The sequence below is a fragment of the Parus major genome, chromosome 3 (assembly GCF_001522545.3).
Source record: "Parus major isolate Abel chromosome 3, Parus_major1.1, whole genome shotgun sequence".
In the NCBI taxonomy this organism is placed as follows: domain Eukaryota; kingdom Metazoa; phylum Chordata; class Aves; order Passeriformes; family Paridae; genus Parus; species Parus major.
This window is the reverse complement of record NC_031770.1, coordinates 54,113,975-54,135,119: the sequence shown is the minus strand read 5'-3', so window position 1 is coordinate 54,135,119 and position 21,145 is coordinate 54,113,975. Positions and strand designations below refer to the sequence as shown.

The 21,145-nt window shown below is 39.5% G+C and overlaps 1 protein-coding gene across 3 annotated transcripts in view; it reads left to right on the top strand.

The window, feature by feature from the left end:
* The window catches only part of TIAM2 (TIAM Rac1 associated GEF 2), an 87,846-nt gene that overhangs the window by 5,604 nt on the left and 61,097 nt on the right, over window positions 1-21,145 (top strand). For all 3 annotated transcript variants that reach the window (XM_033512735.1, XM_033512736.1, XM_033512734.1), the window contains exons 2-6: window positions 1,471-1,906; window positions 5,839-6,011; window positions 7,035-7,259; window positions 16,732-16,917; window positions 17,852-17,998. In XM_033512735.1, coding sequence (XP_033368626.1) covers window positions 1,471-1,906; window positions 5,839-6,011; window positions 7,035-7,259; window positions 16,732-16,917; window positions 17,852-17,998 — 1,167 coding nt within the window. The remainder of the gene's footprint in view (window positions 1-1,470; window positions 1,907-5,838; window positions 6,012-7,034; window positions 7,260-16,731; window positions 16,918-17,851; window positions 17,999-21,145) is intronic.

Sequence of the window (21,145 nt, the reverse complement as noted above, 5' to 3'; positions counted from 1 at the left end):
TGTACAGTCCCAGTCTTGGCCACACACTGGAGCTCCTGATGCTATCAAAATGCAGCACAGCTTTTCCACTGCAGTTTTGAAGAGCATCAAGTAAGAAGCAAAGAAACAAAAAAAGTAGTTGTTTTCAAAGCTTCTGGGGAGAACAGCTCACAGGAGACCAATGTTTATTTACTTTGTTCTTAGTACAGTAGTCTGTGAGAAAATAAATGCTTTTAGAGAGGCAGTCTAAACTTGAAAGTATAATGGCTTTATTATTACCGAGGGTAATAGCTTCACTTCTCAAATCATTTATTGCAATCTCTTCCTTTTTTCTTCCCTTGCACTTTTACTGCAAAAGGCAACGTATCTTTTGTGGTTTATGTTCTTAAATTTTGGTTGTTTTTAAATTGCATTGGCAACGCTTGAGTTCGGAAGACAATAAATGGCTTCTTAGGATGGACGGTGTGGTTCTCAACAGTGAAGTTAGTCCAAGGAGCTCTGTTTTGGGTAGTAGGAAAATCCCTGTCCATCCCTGGATCCTGGGAGAGTTGGGACCAGACAGCATATTACTTGGAAAGGCTTAAGAGAGAAAAAGTCCAATCTGCCAACAAAGTCCCACGTTGACAAGCAGTGGCAAGAAATGGGCCTACTCTAGCATCCATATCAAAGGCTAAGTTGAAGTCATACCATCAGGCCTGATTATTTCAAATAAAATTGGCCAGCCCTCTCAATCCAAAGGATGAAATTGTGCAATTAGGAGAAAGGCCTGTCAGTGCTTGATGGGATGACCAAACTCTCAGGGTGTTCCCAGCAACTCAGAAAATACACAGCTCTGCAGTCTGGAGGCTGGATTTAAGCCAGTCAGCAAGCGTGTCTTTCTTTTTTAAAATCACATATGGTTTTAGATTAGATTTTAGTCAATTGATCAATTCTAACAAGCTTACATTATTCTCAACTTTTGACCTTTTTTTTTTTTTTTTGTTGGTTAAGCACCATTATTTCCACAAATAGAAAGTGGAGGTTAAAATCAGGTTTGTTGTGCTGAGGCTAAACCTAGCCACCTTGCACCAATGTGACAGCACAGAAGTATCAAAACCCCTGTAATAATAAATAAACCTGTTGTGACCCTGTTCCTGCTTGTACTCAGACAGATGCAAGCCATGGTGCCTGTGTTTCAGATGGAGGATGTAGCTGTCTCCTGCAGTGCCTCAGGTTTCAGACAGTAGTTTCTAGTGATATTTGAGATTGCTCAAAGGTGCAGGAATTACCAAAGTGCTCAGATTAGTGGATAGGGTTTAATGGGGTTCTGCTGAAAAAACTGAGTGGTAGCAGCAGTGGAGTCAGTGGCTGAGGCAAAGGCTATGATGTAATGGTGAAAACATGAAGGAACTGGAAGTGGCTAAACATGAAACAAATTTAACTGACAAATGAAGGGTGTCTTTTGATCATAGCTCTGGTAACTGATTGCAAATAAATTCCTTTCATGCACAGGAACCAAAGTGTAAAGATGGGAGTGAATACTTTGACAGCAGGATGGACAACTTCACTACAGACACAATGACACCATCACAGCTCTCCACTTTACTGTGGTCTCCTGGCTCCAGCCATGCCCTGTCCCAGAGAAGTGAGTCCACCAATGCTGTAAGCAGTGATGCCTTGAGGCAGAACATTTATGAGAACTTCATGCGAGAGCTGGAGATGAGCAGGATGAACTTGGAGAATACGGAGACCTCGTCAGAAACAGAAGACTCCAGTGGCGAGTCCCTTAGCTCCTTGGAGCAGCTGGATTTGTTGTATGAGAAAGAGCAAGGAGTGGTGCGCAAGGCAGGGTGGCTGTTCTTCAAACCCTTGGTGACCCTGCAGAAGGAGAAGAAGCTGGAGCTGGTCACACGACGGAAGTGGAAGCAGTACTGGGTCACACTCAAAGGTAAAACCACCACGTTGATCCCTCACCTTGGCAGCAGCAGTTCTTTTTGTTGTGTCTCAGCAGCATTTCATGCATGCTGGCTTCTGTTAGCAGGTTTAGGGGGATCAGAAAATCACACCTAACTTTACAAAGTCCACCCACCACCTAAAGTGGAGCATGTGCCTAAGCACCCTGCTGAACTGAGGTGCTGCTCAATGTCTTTGGGATTGTGTCTGCAGCCTTCTGTTTCATACCATAGTGGGAATTGTTCTGTCTGACTTTTTTCTTTGTGTGTTCACATCAGACTGGGGACTTAGAAGATGCTTTTGGATGTTTGGAGGTCAAAGACCAAATTGAACCAAAAGGGTCGGGAGAAATCGCTGGTGCCCAGTTCCTTGTTGCAGACACACAGTTCCTTAGGGTCTGCTATGAAATTTACTGAAAGATGGGCTAGTTTGTTGTAAAAATGTTTAGTTCATTTCTAGCACTTCAGGTGGAAATAGAACAAGGAAGTGAACTCCCAGTGCCAGAGCATTTGCACAAGCGTGTGTGGATCAGACCAGAGGAAACTGAAGCAGCAGCAGGGAAAGCCCTGTGGTGCCCAGGGCAACCATTCCCAGGACTTGAGGTCTCCTTCCTTTCCCTGGGTGGTCTTTCACCTTCCCAGCTCCCAGCAATACCAACCCCTTCTGGCTTTTGGCATGCCCAGCATCCTATCTCCTGCAGCTGCTCCTGTTGTGAAAACAGCCCCTTGGGAGGGGAATCCACTCAAGGGAGCTGCTGCAGGTGTGATTGCTGTGCTCCATTGATGGCTCAGAGGGTGCTGCGAGAGATGTACAGGTGGCAGGAAGTGTGAGAAGGAAAATAATATCTATTGTGGGGAGGAAGGGAAATTTAATGGGTGAGTTAATAGGCCTTTTTTTAGTTTTGAATTGCATCCAAAGGATTTGCCTTTCAATAAATATAGTACTAAGTTAATGAGTAAGGAAATGATCAAGCTTAATAATTTCCTATAATATCTGGGACTAGAGGAGAGAAAACAACAACTTTCCCACAGGTTGCCCTTTTTAAAATTGTGCATGGGTGTAGACCTGAAGAAAAATGAACAGCAAACATCAAGTGCTGGTAATGTTGTGCTTGACAGTGCTGACTGAAAAGAAGCAAACTTGCTAGAATGAGGCAATTCTGCCCAATAATTCAGAGACTTGTTATCAAGGGATCAAAATGTAGGCAGGCTTAACAGTTTAAATCACTTGCCCTGATCATCAGATAGCATGATTCACCCTTACAAGCAGTGTATATAAAGGGAAAAACAGTACCTGAATTCCACCCTCTTATGGTGTGTGTTTGTGTTATGGAGTATGAATATAGTTTGATCTGCCTCTTCTAAAATTCAGTTTCTAAACAATTCTAACAAAACTCTAAGCTGAAATATGTTATGTACTACTAGTTTATATATTTCTGGGATAATGAAGCTCTGGCAAGCAATTTAGGCACTTCATGTTCAATTTTTTTGGCTATAAAATTGGCTTATTGGTGACCTTGAACAAGTTGCATCCCTTCTTACTACCTGACTTTCCACAGCCACAAAAAAAGGAACAATAAAATCCTTTGTAAAAAGCTTTATTAACTTCCAACATTAGAAGTGTTAGATACAATGCTTTTTACTTCAGTGGTTGATATGGCTGCATTCATGGTACAGAGTCTCTTCTACTTTGCTAGCTGTTTTAAATATACATTCCTCATTTCCTTGATCTCTTACCTTTATTGTCCTGTGGAGACTTCTGATTCCAAAATAAACTTGCCTGTGTGGATATCAAGGCATACTTCTGTTTTCATAATATGTTGTATCGAGATCAAGGCACTTGCTTTGGTTCTCTTTATACTGGGTTTTGAATAAATCTGTATTTAATTTATTCTTGAAGTTTAAATAGCCAAGATATTTTAAAGCATGACTTAAAATAGCCACATATGTAAATGGAAAGCAGCATGTTTATTTGCACTCTGTTGAGGTGTGCTTACTTATAAATATTGCAGAAGGCCTATAACCATCTGGTTACCTGCCAGACTTAAAGTATACATGTCCTGAGGCCTCTGCTCCATTTTCAGAGCCACCAAGACCTGAGCCTGAATAGTAACTGTGTACCAAGAGAAACTCTCTTTTCCATCCATCCTGTCCAATTAGTTTCCTTTAACGAGGGAAATTGCTTCCCCATTACTTTCCCCCTTCAGCTCAAGTTTTAATTGAAATACTTGGACAATAATCAGTCCCAGTGGGTCTGACAGAGCTATGAAACTAGCTGCTGCTTCAAGGGATCACTGGACTTGATGCAAAGATATACCTGGGGAGCCAAACACCCAAGCATATAGGCATGCCCTTCAAAAATGTTTATTTATGTATATATAAACTCTTGGGATAAATTGTGACTTATCTTCAGTTAGAGCAAATTGGGGAAATATGGGACTATGGAAATATTTTAAAATAAATCTTAAAAACTTAAAACTTCTTCACTTTCCTAAAATGCAGAAGTGGAAGTGGTTGTATGTTGCTGCTGCTGCTGAATACAAGAGAAGACTTGGTCTTGTCAGTTTAGTTTGTTCTGTTATGTTCAAATGACATTTCTGATATGCAGAGTGTTATAAACCACGACCTTTTTTCCAACTGCAGAGATCTCCAAGTGTTTCAGTGGCATAAAGAAGAGAAAGTGAGGGCTGCCCAAGGGAAAAGACAGTACCAACTCTATAGGATTTGTTCTTGCCCAAAATACTCTGCCAGTCACTTTGGACATTTACAGGAAAAGGTGCATTCATGTAGTATAGAGGTATTTCTATGTATTAGATTCCTTACTCTAAAAACTTTTCAGTCAACAGATGATTTGATAAGAAATCTCTGATACATGTTTCCCTTTGTAATGACATTTTAGAAGTGCAGTTCAGTCCATGATCCCTGAAATAGGCAAATTGGTTCAGAGGACAGTGGGTTATAACAGTGGGTTATGAGACAGGAAGGAAAGGCTGTCAGGGATGGAGGGGACAGGCCCTTCTTGAGCCAGCTTCACTGCCAAAGGCAACATGGCACTGTATTCATACTGCTGTGGGCTAGGATCAAGTGTCCTCTGCTGGGATCAAGTCTCCTCCACTATCCTCCAGAAATAATTCTACTTGTTATACTTGGGATTGTCATCATCAAGGATGAAGTTTGTTTTCTGGATGCAAGCTTCATACCTTAGATATTACACTATTTACAAGACTGAACATGCTCAAACTCAGCCCCTTTAAACTGTTTTAAATTACTCAGAATTGTTTAAGTCTCCAATTTTCAGCTAGATTCAAGGCAATCTGGTTTAAATTTGAGAAGTTTATTCACTAAACATGTTGTATGAAGACAATAGATTCTGCAAATCTTTTCAACAAATACAAAGATTTCTTAAGTGGCTGTTATGAGAGAGTTGGTTCAATTTAATAAAGAAACACAAAAGCCGATTTAACTAAGCAGGAGTTAATCTCTTCTACATGCCTTAACATTTTAGTAGGCTGAGTTTATTGATAGAATATTGTGGGTTGGAAGGCACCTTTAGTCCAGCTCCCCTGCCACTGGCAGGGACATCTTTCACTACAGCAGATTGCTCAAACCCCATCCTACCCTAACCCTTGGATGCTTTCAGACTGAGGTCCTGATTTATTTATTAAGTCCATACATGTTGTTGTCTCTATTAGATGTCTGTTTCAACTTTTCATTGGCAAATTCATCATTTACTTAGCCTGTTAAGTTTTTTGCCTAATGTTGTTTTTCTGTGTAGAAGATCTTCCTTTTTCATCAGTTTCAGAAGAGGAGCTGAACCGATGATCCCTGTCTCTGAAGGGTGTCTTAATTCACAAAAAAATTATATAATGTTGTGAGATCCATAACTCACTTTCTCCTTGTGTTTTTTTGTCCCTCTCAACTGCAAAAGGTTGTACTCTACTGTTTTATGAGACCTATGGAAGGAACTCAATGGAGCAGAGCAGTTTGCCTCGATATGCCCTGTTTGCAGAAGACAGTATAGTTCAGTCTGTTCCAGAACACCCCAAGAAAGAAAATGTGTTCTGTCTCAGCAATTCTTTTGGAGATGTCTACCTATTTCAGGTAACAGGATGCATGCATAACTTGGTGGTTGTTTCCATTTGAGGATGTGTTTGTGAGTCTACACGTGTATCTGTATGATTGTAGGTACACTCACACACGTTTGTGTTTGTGCCTTTGACTTAAAAATAACAGTACAACTGCACTGTTGTGTTACACTATTATAATATTTAATGTGTTATATGACTTCAGGTATTTTACCAGTTGGCTCAGTCAGTTATGGTTCAGAAACAAAAAGAACAAGGATCACATATCTGCAAGAAACTCTGGGTACCTGACTGATCACAAGCTTCTAAAAAATAAACTTTTATCAATTTTTTTCACATCTATTACCATTCCACCCTTACAGAATGGTGTGCTCAACCCTGAATCTCCTGGCCACAGAGTGTTTGCTTGAGCAAGATACTCAAGAAGGAAATTTAAAAGTAATCAAAATACCTTGGCTGCTCAAGTGCACCACTGGAAATGTTAATAAGGAACAGCATTGTGTGGAACTGCCTATATAGAAGCATGTTGATTCATAGGCACACTTATACATATCTCCAGAGATACTTTATGCAGATTGCATTTTCTTTACCTCCGTGTTATCTCTCCACTAACTTGGCACTTTTTAAGTAAGCCAGTACCCCCCTTCAGAATCTCACATAGAAAGTCTTCTCTGCTGTTGCAGCAGTGAAGGTTTGTCTTTGATATCTGGTAGGATTTATCTTAATTATCTGGAGGGATGAAAGATGCAAGTCACATCTTTCCCACAGCTTATGTGGCTCTTGTGCTCCTGGGGCTTTTAGACCTTGCAGGTCTAAGAAGCAGAAGCTGACAAAAGGAGACAAGACATGATGGAGTGCAGGAAAATCTCACACTTCCTTTATTTACTCAGTTCTAAAGAAAACCTTATTTCACTTGGTTAAGATAAAGTGCCAGAGAGGACAGTGAACCCATCATGCACTTCATGCCCTAGAGCTGTTGATTTTATTTTATTTTTTCTCTTATCTGCTCATAACTTTGCACCATTGATTGGTTTCACAGGCAACAAGTCAGACAGATCTGGAAAACTGGGTTACTGCCATACATTCAGCCTGTGCTTCCCTCTTTGCAAAGAAGCTTGGGAAGGAAGACACTGTCAGGCTGCTGAAGAATCAGACCAAGAGTCTCTTCCAGAAGATTGACATGGATGGCAAAATGAAAAAGATGGCAGAGTTGCAGCTCTCAATTGTTAGTGATCCAAAAAACAGGAAGGCCATAGAAAATCAGGTACTGGAAACAATTTCTTTTATGAGACCATATTTATCATTACTTCTTGCTTTGGTTTCTATTTGTGCTTTCTAGGCCTGAGAGTAATTGTCTTGGGCAGAGCTGGCACAGTGGTTGTAATTATTGCCAGGTTTCTACAGCAATCCAGAGCAGAGCAGGAGGCAGGCTTCTCAAAACTGCATGTCAGTCTGTTCTGTTTCATGAGAACAAAGCTATTTCTTGTCTCTTCTGTGAAAATGTAATTAATTGTCACTGTTTTATGTTAATGATATCTGGCTGTTACATCGCATACCACAGATTATACAGTATGTCCTGCGAATAACTTATTGTATATTATATATATATATATATGATATAATATATTTTATATGTTATATATTATATTTATATATAATAATTGCAATATTGTATTGCAGAAGAGATTGAAGAGTAGGTACTCACCAGTATTGTTCTGCCTGTCCTTAAGGCAGCTCATGAAGAATACTTAGTCCTTCCTCCAACTTTATTTGTGTAGCAGCAGATGAAACCATGTGCTTCCAGTGGAAACTGAGCCATGACTAATGATCACCTGATTGTCTGTGTGCTGGTGAACAGACATGAAGCCTTGCTGTGCTCTTGGTTCTAGCATATGGACCAGGAATCACTTCAGGAATAACTTGTGGAAGTACATCTTGCAGTGTTGATGTCTTGCCCATGCCCCCAGTTTTGCAGTAGTAACAGGCGAAAGATGCTTTAATTATTTAGATGTGCTTAGTGTTCAATGACCTCACTACCCATGGCCTCTTGTGCACCAAACTTTTCTATAGTTTGGCCTTAATAAGTCTGTGGACTGAGGCTGCTCTATCTTTAGTTTTATTAGGCCATTTACAGAAGACTTCTGATAATTTGAACTGATTGACTGGTCTTTGAGAGCCCATCCCTACCTGTCTTTCCAGTCAGAGTAACTATTCCTCTGTCAATACTTCATGCTGCATATTATGGCCCCTTGAGTAGCAAATGAAGTTCATTTCCTTTGGACCAATATAACATAATTATTTTTCTTTGGTTAGCGAAATACTTGCAATTTCAGGGATTTGAGGCTTATAATATTTAAAATTCTTATTCCACTGTCTTGGACTTGATGAAGAGCAGACTGACTAGTACTGACTTCACTGCCAAGCTCTTGTGGCACACTTGACTCTGAAGCTGTATGAGCAGAGTTCAAATAACATGCAGGTTTGTGTAGGGATTTGCAGTGCAGATGTTCCTAAGCCCTTTGAGAGCTCAGATATTCATAATTTATTTCCAGGTCACTTTTTTTCATGGTCCAGAGCTGAGTGAGGTGAATGGAGGAGGAAAAATGTTAAGCATCCTTTTATTGCAGTAGGCTTTGAGACCTAGAAGAATATACAGATTTCTATAGATGTCTAGTGCTTGTAACATGTGATGCACTGAGGAAAAATCTTGATGTATATTAACTTAATTTATCCCTCCCTCATCAGATATTCCTGTTAGTAGTTCATTTAGAGTCAACTGAAGAGTATTAATGATCCATCTTAATATCTGTTAATTAGATGTTCTGTCCTTGAAGAACTGTCATTGTTTTCCAGCTCTGGAATAAGTTGGCTTCATTCTGTAGAACTGAAATCCATCTCTAAGGTTGCAGAAGATTTATTCCTGTTAATTTTCTGTCTATGTGTCTCTCAGAACATTGAATGGGGGCAGACCATTGGCACAAAGAATGACATGGATCATTGCAAACATCCAGTAGTTGGCAAGGAATAAATTTATAGCATGAATTTTCTCCATTCTTGATCACTTTGATCTCTTTAAAATCTCTCCTTACAGTTGCCTAAGGTTTGCCAGCAGTCACTTCAGAGAAAAGTCAATAGATAACTCGGTTGCCTAATCTTCTAATTCATTGTCTCAGACTGGCTTTTGCAAAGAAAAAAGAAAATCTTAATGTAATTAGTAGCTGAGGATTCTTAGTATAGTTAGTAGGCTAATGATTTTGAGTAAACATTATTCCTGAGGGAATAGTTTGCATATATGTAGCTGTAGTTGTTTTGTAACTGTGGTTGTTTACTTGTCTTTTGCCTATTTTGGGAAACTAGAGAACATAAATCCTGGTTTTGGCTTTGTGTAAATTTGATAGTGTTTCAATCATGTGGCAGATATTGTCCCTCCACGCTGAAGTACGTAGTGTTGCCAATACTGTATTTCTTAAGCATGCCATGCATCCTGTGCTGGAAATCTTCACTGGTGATTTATTTTGGGAATCCAGCAGAAGCAGTGTGATTGACTTCAGAAGGACTGTAGTGTTTTTTTTATGTAGAAAGAACTTCTTTTAACTGGGGAATTTTCTTGGAAACTCTGATTTCTATAGCCTTTCTCCTTTTCCTTCCTTTTCCTCAGAAAAATAACCACCAAATGTCAACTTGCTCTTCTCTTTCACTTCTGTATTGACTTAAAACCAATACTTCTCTGCTGAAGAATTAATAATTCTCAGGCCTTTAAAAGCAGACAAAACCTTTTTTTGTTTCTCAATTACCACCACCTGAAAGGCTGTTGTACTAAGGAAAGCTGCACATGTAAACTTGCTATAGGCATTTTGATATACTTACATGCTTCTTTTTGGTGTCCAGCAAATGGGCTAGAGAAGCTCATCTGATACTATCTGGTAAATTCTGTGAATTTGAAAGGCAATCAATTGATGAAACCAGTGCTAAAGAGAAGTGCAAACAAACAACAACAAAGACAAAGAAAATGTTTTTCTAGAGAAATTGTTTTATTAGTTTGACGCTATTAAACTGGTTGGGAAATGTTTTCAGTCTTGTGGCTTATGTGAGGGATTCTCTCTATCTGGGCTTACTGGTCTAATAATAGTAATAATAATAATAGTAATAATAATAATATTAATAATAATAATAATAATAATAGTAGACTCTGTAAGAGTTTAAGAAAAAAGTTACAGCCCTTCACAAAGCTGTGAAAAGTGCTGGTCAGTTTAGAAGAGATCAATGAACCATCTGCAAGATAGCAATGTGTCTTGAAATCTCAAGTCTGCACATGCTACCTACAGCCATGTATGTTTTTATTACTTATGTGAAATAAATATGTTGTGTGTCATGGTATTCTACCAACATGTAACTTCTCCCCTCAAGTGAAGAGAATTAGGACAAAAGGAAGCAAGTTTGAAAACCTCCTGGTGTCTAGATGAATTTCAAAGCCTGTCTTTAAAAAGCTTTTAGTTTTCCCAGATGTTTAACCTGCTAGAGAAACTGCAGTGTTTGCTGTGAATACAGTTAGTGAAAGGGATTATTAGCATTTATTCAGATCTCTTTTAACAAAATATCTGCCTGCAGAACTGGTTTTAATGGGGTGGAAAATCTTTTGCAAGAGAGGGCACTGCAGCCCTGTGTGTAATTGTTTATGTACTTGGTACATAAGTCTATCCTTATGTCTCACTTTAGAACAATAGTATGATTAATAGTTGCTTGAAAGCATTATGGAGTTTTGTCTTCAAATTTTAATATGTTGGTATAATTATGTTTTCCAAGCTATTCAGAGGTTTCTGATGTGATTCATATTTTCTCTGCATATAATTCTTAACTTTTCAGAGGGTTAGGAACATGTGTATTTACTTGCTGGCACTGAAATGATGAAGCATTAGTGGAAAGAACAGGCACATTCTTGGAGATACTTTTTCTGTAAATTTTCATATGTGTCCTCTACCTAAAAGTTGTTTGTCTTTTGCCATAAAAAAAAAAAAAAAAAAATCAGTGAAATGGTGGTCTGTTTATTCTGGGTAGTCATTAAATCCATTAGTACCTTTCTTCTTTCTTCCTTTCCCTCTGGTGGTCTTCAGCTTTTTACAAAGAACATAACTTCATTTCTTTGTTTTTAAAATTTACTTGACTCTCTTTTCACTCACATTGAAAGAAAGATGATTGGAATGGGTCTGGGAATTTATTCTTCAGCCTTCACAAAGCTCAAATTTCATGTCTTAACTTTCTATAAAGCATCTGATGAAATATTTTCTGACATTGAGATCCAAATTCTCAACAACTCTCAAAGACAGTCTTTTCAGGGAACTTTGCTAACGCATGTCATCATTGCTGCAGACAAATTCAACTGGAATCTCAATACATAGCAAATTTTCATGCTTCCATATCCTCTTAAACTAAAAAAACCCCACCTTTTGTCCAAGCTTGTTAGAACAGATCTTCAGTTTGTGTGATCTTTGAACTAGCTGTAGCAGAGCTGTGCTTTCTGACAGGTTGGTTCAATTTCTTTCCAGGTGTTACTCTTCAGTAAGGATGCTCTTTCCCATCATCATTAGCAAAGTACTTCTCTTTAGTAGTGGTACCCTGGGAATGAAGTGAGCAGGCAGACAGAAAGTTAGGGAAGTTGATTTCTGTTCTCTCTGCCCTGTTGTGACTGGTTTACAGATGGATGAATTTCCCTCCCTCTTTGTTTTGCAAAGATTTAGCATAAAGTAATGAAAAATGAATGTGGGGTTGCATAGCATTATCTCATACAATGGTGGGGCAGCCTGTTCAGAAAAGGCTGGTGCTCTGGGTTTTGGGGAGGGGCAGCTGGATAATAAAATTCAGCAGCTTCCTTACTTACATCCCTAGCTATAGACATGTATGCGGTACCACCAATTTCCATCGGATTTTCAACAAGATGTAAATTGGGTACACATGTTCACTTTTGTGCTATCAGTGCTATTTGGAATAAGATTACCCCTTTCTATTTTGGTTAAAAATTATGAAAATTCTGTTCTTCCAATGCAACCAAAAATATGACATTCATTGTAAAAAGCCTCCATTGTCTTGTTATTTCAGGAAGATTTCTTAACCTTTTTTGAGTCACCATGCAGATGAAGAATAAAGTGTTTCTAATTGCACATGAGTGTTGTTGTACTCTATTACAATGCCTTCTTTATTTCTTTAAACTAAAAGTTATGATAGCATCTCAATAGTGTTTTTTAAAGTAATGGAATTTCTGGAAGAGTGGTGTTTTTTCTTCTTCGAGTTCACTTTAGGAAGTAATGACAATAAAAATCTGTTCCCTGTCCCCAGAAACCAAGTGACTCATTTTTCCAGATGGATACAATATGAATTGTGTCTGAGAACCAGGGACTGGAATGCAAAGAGTTTGGTGTTGTTTGTAATGTGGTTGAAAAGCTGTACATATAAAACAGCAGCAGAAGTTTCTTCTCAATCTACAGAGTTTCCTACATCAGCCTACAGAGACACTTTCCATCTGAAAATAAGATATTGTGTAGGGAAAAATTGAGAATTTTTATTGCTATAGATAGTGATTTTTGTCAGCAAGTTTCTTATGCTTCTGCCTGGTATAAGAGCTACTACTGAATAAAATAAATTTTGAGGGCTTAAGTATTGAGAGAAGGCCCTCCTTCCTGTGCATCTTTTCTTTTGGACTCCTTTGAACAGGTGCCAAGTGAAAAGCTATTTTTTTTGTTATCAGGTGAGCTGTCCAGGAAGTTTGTTCCATCCTTATTCTAGGTCCTTGTGTTTTCATTACATTGAGTTGATGTGGTGTCGTTTCTGGCCCGGCTTTACACCATTCACACGCTGGTTTGGGTTTTATTATACTGAGCTCTTTTTACTTTGTACAGAACACGTGTTTGCAGATGAGACAGTTCTTCCTCAGCACCCCAAAAGATGCTGTTTGCACTGCAGTGTACGAAGGACGAGGGGCCAGGGGCCATCCCTGACCACACCACCTCCACTGGCATTGTTGAGTCCCTTCCCTTTCACAGCCTGCACACCCTAAGCCTGTTCCAGCTGAGGTGCTGGTGCCACTGCAAATGTTACCTGCAGAGAGAACTGCAGAGCCTGTAGAAACTATGGATCCCCAAATCACATGCTGGAAGCTGTTAGCCTGTATATATTTACCTCTTGTTTTCCCAAGTTCCCACTTTAAATTTAGCTATAGAAAACCTAGCAGGTTTATTGACCTGAGAGAGACCTGCTTTCAAACAACTTCCTCTAGCTCCTCTGTTTGTGTGACTTTAAAATGTAATTATTTTGCAGTTTTTTCTTAGTGTCTGAACAGATTTTTCACTAACCTGGAGGAGAATTGACTATGTTCTGAAAATGATCATTACTTCTGAAGTACTGCCAAAAGTACCATGCTGATCTTCTTTTGTGTGTTAACTCTTAATAACTCATTCCTGCACTGTCTTTGATGCAAAAGCTTACTCCTCACATAATTACTGTCTTGTCCTTGCACCAGGCTTCCTTGCATGAGTTCTCCTGGTGGCCCAGGCTAAATAATTCTCAAAGCTTCCCACATTTTACTCCTTTTTATCTCTCTACCACAGCTTCCTTTTCTGCTCCACCTTACAGGATCCTGCTAGATTCAATACACTTATTTGGGTGGCCCCCTCTTGCCTGTCTCTCAAGCTCTTTCATGCTGCCATTAAACTGAGAAATCCTTGCTTAACATTTACCTGGACTGACAATGACATCTTCCCTTTCCTCTGGAAAAACCCTTTAATGCTTTCACGTTTCATGTGTGCCCACTTTGTCTTGGTATGCCTCACTTCGGGCCATATCTCTTATCTCTTTCAAGACTCACTTCGTGCTGGTGTTAGCCTTTGTCACCCATTCCTGCTCCCACAGCTGCCTGCTGCATCCACTTTTTCCTGTTTGCTTTTGAGCAGATTTCAAAAGGGCCGTTTTGTCTGTGCATGATGAAGTTAAGTCCTTGAGCCTTCTTTTGGGTAGTCCTCCCACGTGGGGCAGAGATTTGCCTCACACAATAGCTGAATAGGGATTGCAGCAGCGAGTCTGCAGGCTGTAAATTAACTTCATGGACCAGGTCATACTGTGCTTTGAAGTTGTTGCTTTTTTATTTGTGTGCTTCTCCCATTTAGTCTTCAAGAATATAAATCTCTAGGAAGAATTATCATAGTTTAAAAGCCTTAGACAAATAGCAGCTGGTATTGGTTCATGGTCTCCAATTGGTTCCAGACATCCCTGGTTTTGATAAGACTACAAGACAATCCCAGAAATTCCTTGCCTACAGCTTTTGCTAATGCCATTAAATGTAACATTGTGATTACCGATGCTTTTGGAGCTGATTAGCCAGTATCCTGTGTGACTGATAAACACTGTAATTTAATTATTTCTTCAGAATGCCCCCCTGTCTTACCCCACTCCCCCTTCCTAGATTATCTTTATTTTAAAATACAACTTCATGCAGATGTTTAATGGGGGTTTTGAAGAAGGCTGAAGACACACAAGGATGCCTGTGCTCAGCCTGTGTTCAATGAGAACAGGATGCTCCTCTCCAGCAGTGCCCAGAACAAGGCTTGCTCTGTTCCTGAGCTATTAAAAGCTGACTTGGCTCTGTACCCACAGAGGTGTCATCTCGAAGGGAAAGATGTTACCTGAGCTTGTAGCTTTTGGCTTTGTGAAAAGCTGACAACCATGTTTTCATTCTAGTTGGATGTTGACACAGAGAAAGAGCTCATCTCGCAATCTCCTATTGGAGCCGTCCCATGCGTAAAGTACTGGCAAGCAGAAAAATGCTCTGAGATGTGTCTGAGAGCACAAAGAAAGAGAAAAAAAAAAGGTGGTGGGGGCAGAAATGATCAAATAAACCCAAATAAAAGAAAGATTATTCTTTCTGGAGTGCAGAGGATGCGTGTTTCAAAGGTCTGTGATGAGAGATTAGACAAGGCATCTTCGTTATGTGTACGCCTCTGTCCATTTTCACTAGACTTCTGAGAATTGATCTCATGATAAACTTTTGTAAATTCTTCTTTTGCTTTTAATACTCATGCTTTGAAAGACTTTGTAAGTGTACTGTAAATTACAATTTTACATTCATTCACCTGTACAAAGTGGTATATTGTCTTCCATTTCTTCACCCTACTCACCAAATAAGATTTACATTTACAATGCCACAATTTGTGAGCACATGTGTAAGGAAGCTGGACTGGGTGGGGTCTCTATCTGTTGTAGCACAAACCTTAGCACCATTTTGTTAACAGGGCCTGTTTTGCCCTCTCTTTGCTTACTTCATCATTCTTGAAGGTAAAGTGGCAAAATACTTGTTTAGTTCTTAAAATATTTGGCAGCATTATAAGGAAACTGAACTGATTTTGCTTCTAAATGAGCCTAAAGGGCATGGTCCACCTGAGGTTTTAATATTTGTCAGCTCGTTTCCTGAGTCACAAAGGTGCTTGTCCACGCCTTGATTAATCTTAGAGTGAGGTGATATTGTCCTGTGCACGTGGGTACAGAAAAAGGTACGAAGCCAATGCTTGCTAGAGAAAATGTGCTGAACTTTCTCCATAGCCCTAAACCACCTGTTGAACAGGCAGTGTGCAGTGACTGCAGATGGCACTGGAAGATCAGTGCTGTCAGAAAATATGAACAGCTGTCAGTACATGATCTTGGTGTACCTTGACCTGATGGACATGACTTTTCTGCCTTCTCATTTATCTGTGTGCTTGCTGCCTCTTTTATTTGTACTACCTATAAGTATTACTGTATGCTGTACATTATTTGTACAATCTGCAGGGCAGATTTTGGCTGCAAGTATGTAAGTTGGGGAAATGGAGAGCAAAATTTGACTTTGATGCAGTGCATAAGAATATGTGTTCAAATAAGTGTGTATGTTTTAAATGAGTGGGAAAATGTTTGTTTAAATGAGTGTTAATCTACACAAATACTTAAAATCCGTCATCTAAACCTTGATTCAGAGCTTTTTTCGGTCTCTGAAAATATTTGAGTCTTTTCTAATTTTACATTGAAACTGGGTTAAGTTGTTACATCTTCATGTAGCTGTGCTAGATATATCTTAAGAATTGTGTATTTACATTCCTGCTTTTCGTACAATGGTTTGAATTTGGTCTATTTAGATGTTTTTTGTAGTTTGCCTGGGTGCAATCATATATTACCCTATTAGTCAGAGCAAGAACCACAGTATTGTCTCCTCTTTACAGTTAGGGGAACCATAGGATGGTAGTAAAGAATGAAGAGAACCTTCCACTGTAGCTATTTTGCTTTGCACAGTGTGTTAGAGTAGCTGTTTTCTACTTTGCTTTCAGACAGCCAGCTACACAATCTCAGCTAAAAAAACCAAGACTAATTTTCAAAAAGAAGGGGGTGGTGGGAGGCAAGAAAGAAAGAAAGAAAGAAAAAAAGCCTTTGTGGAGCACAGGGTTTTGCTTTTATGTAACTGCTTTTGTGGCTATCAAACTACCCAAAGTTCATGGTATGTTCATCTTGTCAGTATGTGTTTAAGACCACCAGCTTTGTTTTATTTCAAGTCATCTTTTGGGTTGATGTAACACAATATGACTGAATGTGTTTTGGCAGGGAATAACTAATCTAATTCATATACTACCAGATGAAAGCAATTTACTATGGGGAAGCACTCAAATTTTCAGTGCAGCCCACAAAGACATTTTTCCCCCATTTAATTGTCCCTTTTTATATCCAAACAGATCCAGCAATGGGAACAGAACCTGGAAAAATTTAACATGGACCTTTTCCGAATGCGATGTTACCTATCCAGTTTGCAAGGTGGGGAGCTCCCAAACCCAAAGAGCCTTTTGGCTGCTGCCAGTCGTCCTTCAAAATTGGCCCTGGGGAGGCTCGGCATTTTCTCTGTCTCATCCTTCCATGCACTGGTAAGTCTGAATGCACTTTCATGGGTGTATTACGCAAAAACACCATGTGCTTAGACATGGAATTGTGCTGGGATAATACATGGCTGCACCCACATGCATTGGTCAGGCAGCTCTGTACCCTTCTCACCCTCTCTGCCTGCTCCTTTACTGCATATGCATTTTCTTCTACAGGGATATGGTAATGACTTTTTTTTTCCCCCAGAGGACTCCAGATTTGGAGTCCCTCCTAAAAAGGAAGTATTCTTAGAACTGGCTAAAGCTAGAGACAATTCAAAATTAAATGTCACTTTTTTTAAGAACTGTGGGCTGTGTTTCTGAAGAAGAATGAGATCCCTAGCTGCTGTGACAACCTGTTGTCACCCTGTCAGCTTCGAGGGAAGTACAGCAGTAACAGGTTCACCTCTGCTCTTTGACCTTGGCAGGGCTGCAAGGCTGATCTTGGCAGAGAGGACTAGACCACATCTGCTGCATGTGAAGTCTAGGAGTAGTACTGAAAGACCTGTCAGGGGATGTGTTCCTCTCTGCCACTGTTTTTATCTATGTGGTTTGTACCATTCCTTATTAATTACTCAATGCCATAGCGTTTATCTCCTATGTTTGGCAATTTGGAGAGCCTGTCTTCCTCTAGCAATTTCATATCTGAGTGATAGGTTATCATTCTTCTTCAGAGCCTTTTCATTAGCTTTTTGTTTACAGAGCAATATTTTCTCAGATTCTCCCTTCCTATGGCTTCTGATTTTGCCCCGTGAGTATTCCATGCCACTGGAATACTGAAACAAGCATCACTGCTGGAAGTTTAAAACGTTGTCCCTGCACTTCGGCACATTACACCGAGATGAACTGGAGCAACCCTCATTTGATGCCTCTGGTTGAAGTAACTGTATTTTGCTGTTATGAAAGTGATACAGGAGGGTCTGTCTCTGTGTTTCAATAGATCTGCTCCAGGGATGAAGCTGCTCTCAGGAAACGTACCCTGTCTCTGTCGCAGAGGGTTCGAAATAAGAAGGGTTTATTTTCTTCTCTAAAAGGACTGGACACATTGGCAAGAAAAGGAAAAGAAAAGCGACCTTCCATTACTCAGGTAGACCTTATTTGCTGGGGGTAGCATAGAATGGCTTGTTTCTCCTGGGGCTCATCCTGGAAAGTGCTGTTGGTGCACAGGGTAGAAGACATTTGTCCATCAAACCTGCATCCAAGGTTTCAGTAGGTGTGGCAAACTTGCAATGGGGTCATGCCCTGTGAAGATTATATGCCTAATTTGGGGTTTTATTTTTGTCATAAATAAGATTGGTAAATGAAAGGTTGTGACCCAGTAATTTAATTATTGTCAACATAAGAATATCAGGTTGGAATTTATAACAAAATTTCCCTTCTGGCACATTTCAAACTGTTTGGAAGTAGGGTTTTTTTCAAGATAGCCTCTATGCACTGTCCTTCATACAGTGTGTGCTTGTTTGTGACTGGGACTCTGAAGCACTGTTGCAATTCAATATAGAGTGACATAGGTGGGTCTTCAAGGGAAAAAGAGACTGTGCAAAGACAGGCATATTTGGCATGGCCTCTTAAAAATAAAGCAACACACACTTCTGGAACTACATTTTAGCTACCAGGAGAAGACTGCTGTCATGCAGGGAGTCAGCTGTCAGTATAGACAGCTGACAAATAATGCCAGACTAGTTTACTGAAGACTTGGCACAGGTTTGGTGTGCAGGGTCAGGCTGGCTCTTGGGGGAGTGACTATGCTGATGTGTGCCCCCACTGGAGGGATGCATTGCTGATGAAACCACAGAGGCTTTTTCTCTTTGCAGAACTCGTGGTTCATGCTTACATTTAGTGCAAGCTCCATACTTCAGGAGTCTGTGTTTTCTCAATAAAAGCTCAGTTATATGCAAAACAAAAATTTGCTGCCTTTTCCCTGAAAAAAGAGGTAAATAAGAGCAGAGACACTTCCCAACAGTGAGGCAGAAGTTACAGAGATGCCCTCTTACTCAGAATACTATGGTTTTCACTAGCCTCTGCCATTTCTGTTGTTGCTCCTGCAAAGCAGTATTTTGTGCATTTTTAATTAGGCAACTTAGTTCTTCTTGTTCCCTGGCCCTTGATTCTATTAGTCACAAAATCAGCACTTGAAAATTGGCTGTTCTTGCATGTCTGGTAGTCTGTTGCAGCATATTGAAATAAGCCTATTTGTACATGTCCTGCAATACATGCAGAGCTGATCCAACAGATTGGGTGTTGCAAAATAACACATCAGGGTTTTCTGATCTAGTGGTTTGTATTTTTAATAGGTAAATATCACTGGCAAGCTTCTGCTTGCTGCGCATTTTAGCATATTGATCAAGGTGTGTTAGCATGCTGAAATTTATTAATAAAACTCAAGTCTGTCTTAGAAAAGAAGGAACTAAAGGAGGAGTTTTCCCTAGGTCATCCTTTTCACATAACTTCCCCTGTGTTCCCCAGCAGCAGCCTGGTCTGGGAGTCCTGCATCTCTATTTCTTTATTAATATGAGCTCTGAGGGAAGGAATGCTATGCCCTTTAGCTCTGTTCCCAGCAGACCTGACACCTTGCGCTGTTTTTAACTGGGTAATATGTCTTCTCATGTGCTTTATAGCCCGTGAAGGGGATTCTGTGGAGCTCAGGGACAGGGAATCTTATATCTGTGGCAAGGAGAGTAGGCTCCTGCTGCCCTCCCAGTGCTCTTCTGAGCAAAGATGGGTGGCCCATCGCAGGCAGAGGTGTCCCCAATGGGTCTTTACCCTTCTTCTTCCAAACCAAAATGTTTTCATTGACAAGTTGGGGTTCTTGATATTTTTTCTTTTTGTAATAAAACATCCTGCAATACAAGTAAAGAAATGTAAATGCTGAGTGTTGTCTATGAAAGTGAGGAATTTTTATGGGCATGGCTTGAAAACTGACCTGTGAACCTAGAAGATGGCTGAAAAGAGAGCCACATCCTTGATCAGACTTGTGTATATGCACACAATTCTATATCAAAATCAAAATAGGCCTGAAGATAACTTTCTTGTTTCTTTCATCCAGCTGGGTTAAGCAGAGAAGTGGAAGTTACTTCTCTGCTCATTGTGTTGAGATGTTTCTGTCAAACCATAGATTAAAAAAAAGTCTTGCTTTCTTGGATTTAAGTTCACTTGACTGTAGCTGGTATGTTTTAATCTACAGTACCCTAGTTTCAAAATCAGATGGTTTATTCTTGAACATCATTGTGTCAGAGAAGTTTTTAATTTTATCTTGTTTATTTTTATGGCATTAATAAAAATGTTCAGAGTTTCTGTGCTGGGAAGCTTTTGTAAACATTAATGAAGTGCCTCAGTCTTCTACAAATCAGTTAATAAAACTGCACTGTAGCAGATGGGGGATGTCTAGGCTCACATTATCCTCAGATTCTTAAATGCTTATCTGCTTTCTTATGTCTAAATGGTGAATTGTTTTACCAAATCATAAGCAATAAAATACTTTGATTACATCTGTGGGTGAGATCAGGAGGTTCAGAAGCGGTACCCTTTATTTGCATTGGCAGAAACTGTATTTAGTATGAAATCTAGAGAGAGTTTTTGGTTGTCTTGGATTATCTGAAAGGCTTTTGCTAATACCAGAAACCCCCAAAAAGCTCATCTGTAAGTCTGATATTGTCCTAATTTATTGACTGTAGAAGGAGTTAGAAAAAAGGGTTTTAAATTTGCAGGTTAGGAGGGTAATTTTATTACTTGCAAATCTCAATGTCATATATAAAATGTATAGTTCTATCCTTGTGTTTACACCAGCCTGATCACCAAAATATCTGTATCCATAGCTATTTATTGGATTTAAAAAAAAACAAATTAATCAGCTTAGCACCTTTGTGAGATACCAATAGTTAAATTTCTGAAGCATGTGAGCAATGTACATCTCAGGTCCTGCCTTCATCACTTCCAAAGCAGACACAGTAGTCAGCTACTTTAATTACTTAATAGTGTGGGGTTTGGGTCTACTATGGCTTTAAAGCTAAGCTTAAAGTTTCAATCTATTGTGCCAAGAAAACTGGTTAGAAAAGATGAAAAACTTTAAGGTAGAAGGTGTTAGAAACCAGCAACAATGAACTGAAATAGTGCCTTGAAGTCATGATGAGATTTGTAGCTCTCCCTAGCTGTATCCTGAAGGGTAAAAATTCTAGTGTAGTGTATGATTTGAAGGTAAATTACTTTAATCTTATTACTAAATAGTAGATAGGGA